Genomic DNA, 10,056 nt, shown 5'->3' on the forward strand with positions numbered 1-10,056 from the left:
AGCCATGGACTGCATTAACTGCTGTGCTTGCTGATTGCATATTTTAGCCATGGACTGCATTAACTGCTGTGCTTGCTGATTGCATATTTTAGCCAGTCATTTGCTTAACCAGCTTCTGAAATAAAAACAATCCCATCATCCCTGAGGTTGCTTCAAGGTTTAGTCTAGTTGTCTTGTTAACACTGGTGGATGACCCTGGTGTTGGTGTAGGCAGGAGGCATACCACACATTTTGAATAGTACTAATTCTGCCATTTGAAATCTAATATCTCCACTTCTAGATCTTGATTAGGAAAGTGTTTGGAAAGCCATTAGAGTCTTACATTAAGATTTCAAAGTCATAAGAGAAATGTTGCCTGAAAGGATCTTCAGACAATTCCCTCCCTCAGGTGGAGAAGTAGTAAAACAAGTGACAGTGACTAAGAAATTTTATATTATCTGTTTAAAACCTTTGAGTAACACTGCTTTTAGGCTATGTGACCACACTACATTACATTCCACTATTTAGCTTTTCTAACCCTTCAAACATGTCCCTGAAGATCTTAAACTTAGTCTTTTAACTGACAGGATAGCACAGGCTTTATCCACTTCTGCCTTCAAATGTTTTTGAACTAGTAAGTTGTCTGAGAGTCTGGATCCCCCTGTATCTTATGAAGGGAATTTTAAAACTGTCTGAATATGCCTTTTCCTTAGAGAAAATCAACTTGTGCTGCCTTCGATTTGCTGGTATAAAAATTATCTTCTTAAATGCAGTTGCCTCAAGCTAAGAGACAAAGATTGAAGTGCAACTTTGTGTCTAAGTAAACAGAGCGCTACAGGCTATGAAGAAGGTAGTTCCTACTACCTAGATTTCATACAATACTCCTGAAGTATTTCATATTCTCACTGTGAGGATCACCACAACTAAAAAACCTAAGAAATGTTTAGGAGACAAGTACAAGCAGTAGTCTCACAGATCTTCACTAGAGTTACTTTTCAGAAAATACCTAACAGCTGTTCAAACTGTGAGGGCATGTTATTTGATAAACGCACTATTTGGGAAATTACTAAGAATGATTTATGACAAGTCAAATTTAAGGTGTAACTTGTTCAAATATTTTCTACAACACACAACATATATATTTTTTATCACACCAGTCCTCTACTTACACAATGCAAATCCCCTACCTGGTCAGGATTGTGTTCCAGTGGACAGTTATCACACTGATCTCCAACACCATCCAAGTCTGTATCCCTCTGGTCTACATTGTAGACATACTGGCAGTTGTCCATTTCATTAAGCACCCCTGCAAAATTAAGAAAAGTTCATGAATGAAAGTCAGACATCTAAATGCTGCAGAAGACTCTGTAAAGCCTCACACACTTCTTGATACATTTTTGAAAGCATTTTGAACAGCATCTGAAAGTTTTGAAAACTTGACTCATCACTAGCTCTGCCTGTTCCTACTGCCTGTGAGACTGGAGCTAGAATTGAACTGTGCCAAAATGTATACATTCCAAAGTGAATTTCCATTAGCCCTAACTGTTCCTTCAGTAGCCTTCATGTCCTGAAACTGCCATGGGAGAACTTGTGTTCAGGGATGAAACTTTTGTAGGAAATCAGTGGTACGGTGGTACATTTGATTCTTCGGTGATTAGAAAACCATCTAAGGGAGTGATTAGAGGCCACCTACCATCTCCATCAATATCTACTGCACATGCATCTCCTTCTCCGTTGTTGTCAGTGTCAGTTTGATCAGGGTTGTGATTGTAGGGACAGTTATCGCAGCGGTCACCAACATCATCCCTGTCGTAGTCATACTGCTGGGGGTTGTAGATGAATGGACAGTTGTCCTGAAATAGCAAGACAGAAGTCAAGCTTTAAAAACAGTCAAATTAAAGCTTTAACCAGAAGAAATAAAGGCAGGGAAACATTCAAGACTGGAATGCTACTATCTCAAAACACCCCATTGCTTACATGAGTGTAAGAATGGCTGAATAAAAATGAAAATTCACTTCCAAAGCTCAAACAGCTGCAGAAAGTTAGATATGCATAACTCTGCAGGACAAAGGTTTCTAGGATAGCTGTCAGTGCCAGCAATTTCCTATGGTCCTCTCTTAAGATTAGGGTCAGAAGCTAGACCCCACCTTTAGGAGGAGGAATGGGAGAGCCACATTCTCAAAGGCTATCTTTTCTGTTGTCTTACCCGGTCATCAGGAATGCCATCATCATCATCATCATTGTCACAGGCATCACCAATCCCATCCTTATCATAGTCTTCCTGCCCAGAGTTAGGCAGATTAGGGCAGTTATCCTAGAAAGGATAAAGTAACAGATGCATTCACTCCTGGTGTGAATACAACAGGGATTTGAGCAGGTAACATGTAATACCTCAACGAGGTAGGTATTATCTTACTGTAATTCTCTCAATTTAAGCTAGTCATTAGTGTGATAAGTCTTAGAAAGCCACAGTGCAAATAGTTCTTAAAATAAAGATTGGGTTGCTTTTAAGAATCTTACCCTTTTGTTCTTCCTCTAGAGATAACTATATGTAAGAGCAAAGCTGATATAGGTATAGCCTAAACTAGAATTTTCCTAGAACATTTACAACAGGTGTTTATAATTGTGTCAGGCTTCACCTTTTCCCATATTGCAAGAATATATAAAGCAATACAGCAACAGCAAGAGCCTCCTAGCAATGCCTTGACAATGGTATCTCTACACCTCCTCTATCTCTAGAGGGTTATTTGCAGACAAGATAGTTTAATATCCCCAACTAGACAGAGACTGGCTTTATACCCCAAACCTAACAAGTTATGTACACTTCTTAGATAGTCAGGCTGTTATAATGGTAGATGGGAAAAGAAGATAAACTCACTTTTTTACAGTGGTAAGTGGCATTGGCAACACAAACAAGATTCTCATTTGGCCATCCATCCAAGTCAGTATCTTCTCCACATATTATGCCATTACCAGCATAGCCTGGTTTACATTCGCAGCGATACATGGGGTCACTGAAGTGGCCAAGGTAATTGCATTTGGCATTCTTGTTGCAGTCATGTGTTCCATCTGTGCATGGATTACGTGGCTTGCAGACCTAGAAGACCATACAGAAATTAAACTCACTAAAAACATCATTTTATCCCTCATTTTTTCCCCCCAGAAATTCAAATAAATCCTTATCCTTCAATCAGGAAAAAAGCCTCATGCATGACATTCTTCCAGTCCCCAACTCCAGTACCATTCTTGGCACTAATTATTTCTCTTGTTCAAACCTTATGTATTTTCAAATGGAACCAAGCACTAAGATACCTTTGAGGCACATACTGTTGTATCATTAGGGAATACTGATTTACTCCTAAATTACAACTAAAATTGTGTATAACATTTGAACCCTCCATGGCTGGGGAAAGCATTTATATTTAAAACTCATTTTGAACTCCAATAGAAACTGCTTAATGCTCCTTCTGTTCTGAATCACAGAAGATGGTATTTTATTAGACATATCAAGTCTTTCTTGCCTAAAAAGCATAGTTATTTTCTGTTGTGGCTTTTTTTTTTTTAGAAGCTTTGTGAGATTTCATAACCCAGAACAGTTCTCAAGTTGACAATACCTGTTTGTTAGTCATGGCATCCTCAACACTGCGACCAAATGGCTGTGTTCCAGTGAAACGTGGTGGACAAGGCAGACAGTTGTACCCAGGTTCAGTATTCTCACACCTGTGCGCTCCGTTGAAGACAAAGCAGGCATCGGGAACTTCTTTGCACTGAAATAGGAGTTTGAGATAGAGGAGAACAACAGTTAGCATTAGAAAACACTGATTCTATTCTCCCTTTCCATCTTCCTTCCTTCCCTTTCAAGGAGCAAGCTATATTCTTCTTACCTCATCAATATCTTGGCAGTGAACACCATCACCATGGTAGCCAGCAGGACAGGCACCACACTTCCAGGAACCATCAGGAGAGCTGGTACATGTAGCCCCTGCAAAGCAGGGATTAGACAGACACCCATCTGTGAAACAAATGAGAAAATGTTACAGTGAGGGATTCTTACCATGCTGCTATGGTACTCTATTTGGCTTATATCCTGGTTTAAAATTCTAGCACTTATGTTTTACAGACTTACATAAAATTTTTAAATCAATATTTTCAAGATTGTCAACGATCTTCAGATGTTTATGGGAAAACGGATACTCACCAATTGGACAGTCTTGTTTGTTGCAGACCTGAGTCCCTCTAGCTTCACCTACACAAGTCTTCCCACCATACTGAGGCTCAGGATTATTGCAGAGACGGCTACGTTTTTGAAGTCCTCCTCCACATGTCACTGTGCAAGCATCCCATGGAGACCATGGTCCCCAGTTGCCATTAACTAAAGGAAGACAGAAGTTAGAAGACATGTATGATTTTAAATTCAGTGCTACAACTAGTTTCTACCTGCTTAGGACTATTATTTTTGTAGTGAGAGTACTTCAGACATTGTTCCAACATAAGTGACAGAATTAATGGGCTCCATGGAGGAGGCATAGAAAATAGTTTAGTTTCATCTGAAACTAACCTGTGAGGTTTTACATAGCCCACCTCTAAGTTTAAAGAGAGAAGAATACTAGAACTAGGTTATATAGCAACTACTCTGGAAGTTCACCATTTAACCTACCAAATAGTAGTTATCACCATGACATACTTACTTGGGCAAGGATCTTTCTGGCAAGCTTTGTTTTCTCTTGCCTCACCCTCACAAGGTTTGCCATTCAGCTGTGGTACTGGAGAGTTGCAGAGACGAATTCTAGTGATGATGCCCGTGCCACAAGTGACAGAACATGATGACCATGGTGACCAGTGACTCCAGCCACCGTCCTGTTTAACTACAGGAGAGAGATGTCTGTTATTAATAGTTTCTGAAGACTTCAGCTGCAGAGCACCTAGAATGTAGCCAGTACCAGAACTGCACCAAAGACTTCATGTATAACGGATAGTCTCCGCACAGTCACAGATCAAGTTCTGTTGCTAAAGAAATTTCATACCTAAACTGGTGTCAAATTTTGTCCTGGGAACAGTGCCCAAACACGCCTGTTTACTGCACAAACTATGTGCTCCCCTTGACCTGATTAATAAAAGTCCTTAAAGCTAGAAGCCAACGATCCACATCAGCAACAGAACTACATGGTAATCTTTGCTGTTAACATCAAGCCAGTAAAAGCAGCCTACGTTTTATTACCAGCATGAGTAGATTGAGTACTTACATCTCTTATCGCACTCCTGAAGGTGGCAAGTCCGAGTCTGCACAGAAGACCCTTCACAGCGGTTATTGAGACTGTCACAGGAACGTCCTCTCTGCTGAATTCCGTTGCCACATGTGACAGAACATGAGGTCCATTCAGACCAAGGAGACCATCCATCATCGGCATAGTCGCTAGCTGCAGAGGGATACAGCTCTGAATAAGACTCCATGTACATGTTTTGTCATAGTCTTTTCTCCCACACCTCTCTCCATTAAAAAGGTCACAGCTGCCCTCAAAAGCCACATGCACCTTCCTTTCTTGGACAAGATAAAAGCCATGAACTCAAATATTTCAGTATGTTGCGCATTGTAGAAAATATTGAACGTGCACCACCTAAGTGATTAACTTCAAAGAGGTATCAGACTAACTGTACTTCAGCAGTGCAAAGTTATCCTTGTATATCCGGTTGTGGGATACTTTAGAGCAGCATGTGTCTAGTTAGATGAGGCCAACTGCTACAGAAGCACGAATGAACTAAGTACTTACGCCAGCACCGGGGACAGCACTCCCCATCAGGCACAGTGGCATTGGAACAAGGCATGAGAGGACAGGACACTTTCCGGCATATAGTAGCAGAGTTCTATAAAGAATTGTGAGAATTGCAATAAGCAAGTGGAATATAAACAATGTCTAGAGTCTGGTTAAATAACAGAGATCTTTTCTGCAGCACTTAAAACTCAAGAGCGTATCTAAAACAGAGATCCTTGTAGTTAGAGCTAATATAAGCCAAGGGTAGTCCCAGGCATTTTCATCAAACTTCATCTCATTTCCATTCTCACACATTATTTTTTGGTTTTGTTTTGCAGAAGTTTATCAGGAGTAGCTAGCAGATCCTGTAAAGGATTATTATGTGATTCCCAAAGTATAAGGTCAGACTTCAAGGAAACAAAACAAGAACGAGAAGCCAACTTTCTTTTCAGTTAATATGGATTTAAGCTAATTATATGGTAGAGATAAAATGAGTTCAGTGGACTCTGCTCAAGAGCTATGAAATCTATAACTTATACTTAGAGGTTTTTGATCTGTAAGCCAAACAGGCAGGGTAAGAACACCCACCTCCAATCTCAATGAGAACTAAAGGGCAGTCTGTAGTTTTGTTTCTTGAAGGTAGCAGCTTGGTCAGAAGAATGCTCTCATGATTACTATTTTAGTCTCCCCAAGCAAATGACTAGATTAAGGCAATTACGGCTAACACTGAGTAAGAAGGTCGGTAGGAAAGAGGCAGATGCAGAAGTCAGTATTATTTGCTGACTAGAAGACAAAAGATGTTAAGAGCTAAAGTAGATGCAGAATTTGAGATGCCTTGGATTGCACGCATACAAATAGCTTTTAATTTGTAAGGATTGGCAGGTTAGTTAACCCATTCTTTGGTAGACTGGTACTCCAAGAAGCTTTTGCTAGGGTATACTTAAATGGAACAAGCAAATAGTTTAAAGAAACCCTGAAACTGTATGTTTTGTGTATGTTTACAACATTCCGCAGAAGTGAAACAAAGCATAGATATCTTCCCAGGTGATCCTGGGATTTAAACAGTAAACCTGAAATCTGAAAGGGATTGCTGTTCCATATAATCTATAACAGTTAATAGGAAACAGCTAGAAACATTTGCTAGATAAACACCCCAAGTTTAAGTGCCTTTACTGAGTACTAGAACATCTTATTCTACTAAGCCAGCAGAAGGTTCAGTGAGGGCAGAAGATAGATCTAAAGTATTCCAGGAAGCAAAGCCAATAGTACTATACATTTGTTGTATTGATGCTGACTTTTAGTTTAATTATGAACTTATGTAAACAATTCAGGCATTCCCCAAATTAAGTAACTAAAAGGGTGTTAATAACCATATCAGAGCAATGTTTTGTACAGTTTTCTAAAATATTGCTGTTGTAACACTGCTGGTATAAAGTTGCCTTTATACCAGAGATCTAGTAGAATGAAACAAACTGAATACTTTTATGGGTGCTCTAGTATGCCCAGTTCTGTGTATGATTCACTCTTTCTAACAAAGAATATAATTTAGAAATATCTGTTAATTCCTCCTCCTGAGTTTTTATTCAGAGGATTTATGGATGTGAGGAACCTTACCTGGCAAGTACATTCAGTGCAGCTGTCAATAGTCCACTCATCTTTATTTTTGTGCAAGATTCCATTATGAATGCATGCTCCAGGAGTGATCTGGACCACTTTAGCAATGATTTCATTTTCCTCAGTCTTGAGGGGGGGAGTGTAAGAAACAAAGAGAAGATATTTAAAGTTAATACAGAAAACATTGTTTTTCACAAAAGTCAAAGTAAATTTATTACTGTTTATTCAGCCTCTCAAAAGGCAGGTTATAATTAATGCACTAAGTGCCAGTTAATAAAAGGTACCATGAATTTAGCCAACACTCACCACTTTGCGAACTCTGTCTTGAAGTGTTGTAACCATGGACCGAAGCCCTTGCAGTTCCACAAACATATTTGTTAGTTCATCACAGGAAAATCCACAGACTGCTTGGATGTCCTTTGTTTTATGGCCAATGTAATTAGTGCGGATAGCTGGGCTGGAACCATTGATGGGATTGTCCAAAGTAATGATTGCACTAGTGGCTAAGAGAAAAACCAGACAGTAAATGCATTTTTTACCATGTGCATTTATCATTCCAGGCTAACACCTGCTAAACAGCTGCCACCAGATTCACGAGGGTGCCTGCAGAAATATAATCTTATATCTTATGCAATGTGGATTTGCATGTCAGCATACTTCTGAGTTCTGTTTCAACTTGTCTTTCTAATGTAATGAGAAATCTTATTTTTAATAGGTCATTGAATTCAGAAGATTGTAAACTTACAGCTGGAGCAGCCTTTGTTCCTCAGGATAGTTTCCAGAGTTGTTCCAAACACAAACCGCACATTCTGCAGCAGTCCCTGTGGATGGAGGAAGAATTACAGCTACTTGCGGCAACTTCAAGGGAAAGAAGTACCACTTGCATGGACAGATTGAAGGTCACGTAAGATCTTTAAGAGTAATTTTGTGACAGATATATGGAAAAGTGAAACACGTTTTTCTAGTCTCTTTAATGAAAAGAAGCCCTGCTTCCTAACAATCTCATCCTTGATCACAAGAACCTGGCGACTCTCCAGGCAGGAAGAAAAAACCCCCACAAATTTCTGAACCTCACATAAGAAGCTGAGCAATGAAGCTACAACTACCTGTGTTGAAGCTTTAGTGCCTTCTTATTGCTGCAGAAAGTTCCATCCCTACAAATCTAATACTTCATCCTTCAAATGCCATTATTAAAGTTTACTAGATTTAGAGGTCTTTGTAGCTTTTTAGGCTGTTTGAGTAGCTAATGCACCTTCAAAGCAGATGACTGAAAATACTAGGCAAAAACCTTGGTGAAAGTCTTACCTGGAAGTTGTCATTGACTCCCCCTTTGGCAATACGGAGCCTGGCACTGCTGGCCAGGTCCCTAGTGAAGATGTTCTGGATGGGGATGTCCAGTTCAGCATTCTCCATTTTTTCACACCCCACATAGAGCTGAGCTCGGTCCTCCTGCACAAATAGGGTGATATTCTTCCAATGTCCTGTAGCTAGCAAGACATCCTCTACTGACACTAATTGCTGCTTGCCATCACCAGAAAGGCTCAGGTCCAGGGAGCCTGCCTTGCCATTTGATACTAGACTGAAGACATGACCAGAGCCATCCTTCTGTTCCACAGATAGGAGAGTGCCTCTGCTTTTCTTGGCTTGCCGGAGAGTGGCCAGGAGGATGAAGCCCTTCTCAGCATGAATGGCATCTAATAAGTCTTGGAACTTTGAATCAGGGACAGCAGGGATGCGACTGGCATCCTCAATGCGGTAAGCAGGGCTGGAGGATTCCGGTCCCTTCACCAGGTACACCCCGGGTGCCCGGCGCCCACCTCCCTTCCGCGTGAAGCCAATGAGTTCAAAGAGATCGAAGACACTGTTATCATCATTCCTGGACTCTGCAGAGAGAGATCAGGAGAAGCATCATGAGAAAAGGACAAGAAAAGGGTGAGTAGGTGCATATTTTCCACAATTACTTAACATTTTGGCTCCTAGTACATGTCGTGCATGGCAGAGCACCTCACATCAGACCACAGACAGTAGCTCTGATGGTGCAGCAGTCCCACCAGGAGCTGCAGCATGGCAGAACATGTGCATTCTTGTACAGGAGCCAGTCAGCACAGGAGTGCCAGGTACCTGCTGACTGACACACAAAGGTAGCAGCCATTCTGGCACCTCGTTATACTGTAGCAGAGGAGAAGTAGACAGCAAAGTCCTGACTGCAATATTCCTATGCTAGGACACAGGAAAGTGAGCTTGCTTAATCCAGCTGAATGACAGCAAGCACAGTAGCAGCTTCTTTATGGCACCATGATGGTACCCTACTGCCCCACTCCTTCTTCAGACATTATATTCCCCCTTTCCTGTGGATATGCTACACACTCAAGTCCTGAAGACTCTGCATTCCTATTTCTGAAGGTTACACAAATTCCACACCAGAGAAACTTTTCTATTCCCAACTACCTGATGTTCAGGTTGAAACGGTTTTGTTCATTGAAAGCTTTGGAGCTCTTCACCACCGAGCACAACTCCATCTGCTTGAACAGCCACCAAAGAAGTGTTTTATTTTTTGTTCCCCCTTCTCTGCCTGCTCCGGGACCAGCACAGAGCTGGCCTTACCTGCGGTGCGCTTGGTCTCTGAGCCGCCGAGCACGAGGAGCAGGAGGCAGAGCGCAGTCGCTGGCCCCATGGCAAAGGTCTGTCTCCGAACCAGCCTGGGGACACACAC

At 41.1% G+C, this 10,056-nt stretch overlaps 2 protein-coding genes across 2 annotated transcripts in view; one reads left to right on the top strand and one right to left on the bottom strand.

The window, feature by feature from the left end:
• FSIP1 (fibrous sheath interacting protein 1) overlaps window positions 1-9,614 on the top strand; it is a 97,521-nt gene extending 87,907 nt beyond the window's left edge. The window contains exons 14-15 of the mRNA XM_018082419.2: window positions 8,059-8,242; window positions 8,960-9,614. The gene's annotated coding sequence lies outside the window, so the exon portion shown is untranslated. The remainder of the gene's footprint in view (window positions 1-8,058; window positions 8,243-8,959) is intronic.
• THBS1 (thrombospondin 1) overlaps window positions 1-10,045 on the bottom strand; it is a 15,775-nt gene extending 5,730 nt beyond the window's left edge. Inside the window, exons 1-15 of the mRNA XM_029964103.1 lie at window positions 9,948-10,045; window positions 8,649-9,226; window positions 8,089-8,164; window positions 7,650-7,846; window positions 7,344-7,469; window positions 5,748-5,841; window positions 5,223-5,396; window positions 4,668-4,844; window positions 4,178-4,351; window positions 3,864-3,991; window positions 3,594-3,746; window positions 2,858-3,076; window positions 2,186-2,293; window positions 1,673-1,832; window positions 1,167-1,285 (exon numbers count right to left, since the gene is read on the bottom strand). Coding sequence (XP_029819963.1) covers window positions 1,167-1,285; window positions 1,673-1,832; window positions 2,186-2,293; window positions 2,858-3,076; window positions 3,594-3,746; window positions 3,864-3,991; window positions 4,178-4,351; window positions 4,668-4,844; window positions 5,223-5,396; window positions 5,748-5,841; window positions 7,344-7,469; window positions 7,650-7,846; window positions 8,089-8,164; window positions 8,649-9,226; window positions 9,948-10,017 — 2,553 coding nt within the window. The 5' untranslated portion in view covers window positions 10,018-10,045. The remainder of the gene's footprint in view (window positions 1-1,166; window positions 1,286-1,672; window positions 1,833-2,185; window positions 2,294-2,857; window positions 3,077-3,593; window positions 3,747-3,863; window positions 3,992-4,177; window positions 4,352-4,667; window positions 4,845-5,222; window positions 5,397-5,747; window positions 5,842-7,343; window positions 7,470-7,649; window positions 7,847-8,088; window positions 8,165-8,648; window positions 9,227-9,947) is intronic.
• Window positions 10,046-10,056: the final 11 nt, after the last annotated feature.

Source organism: Manacus vitellinus, unplaced genomic scaffold (assembly GCF_001715985.3).
Source record: "Manacus vitellinus isolate BGI_N305 unplaced genomic scaffold, ASM171598v3 scaffold_6_pilon, whole genome shotgun sequence".
In the NCBI taxonomy this organism is placed as follows: Eukaryota; Metazoa; Chordata; class Aves; order Passeriformes; family Pipridae; genus Manacus; species Manacus vitellinus.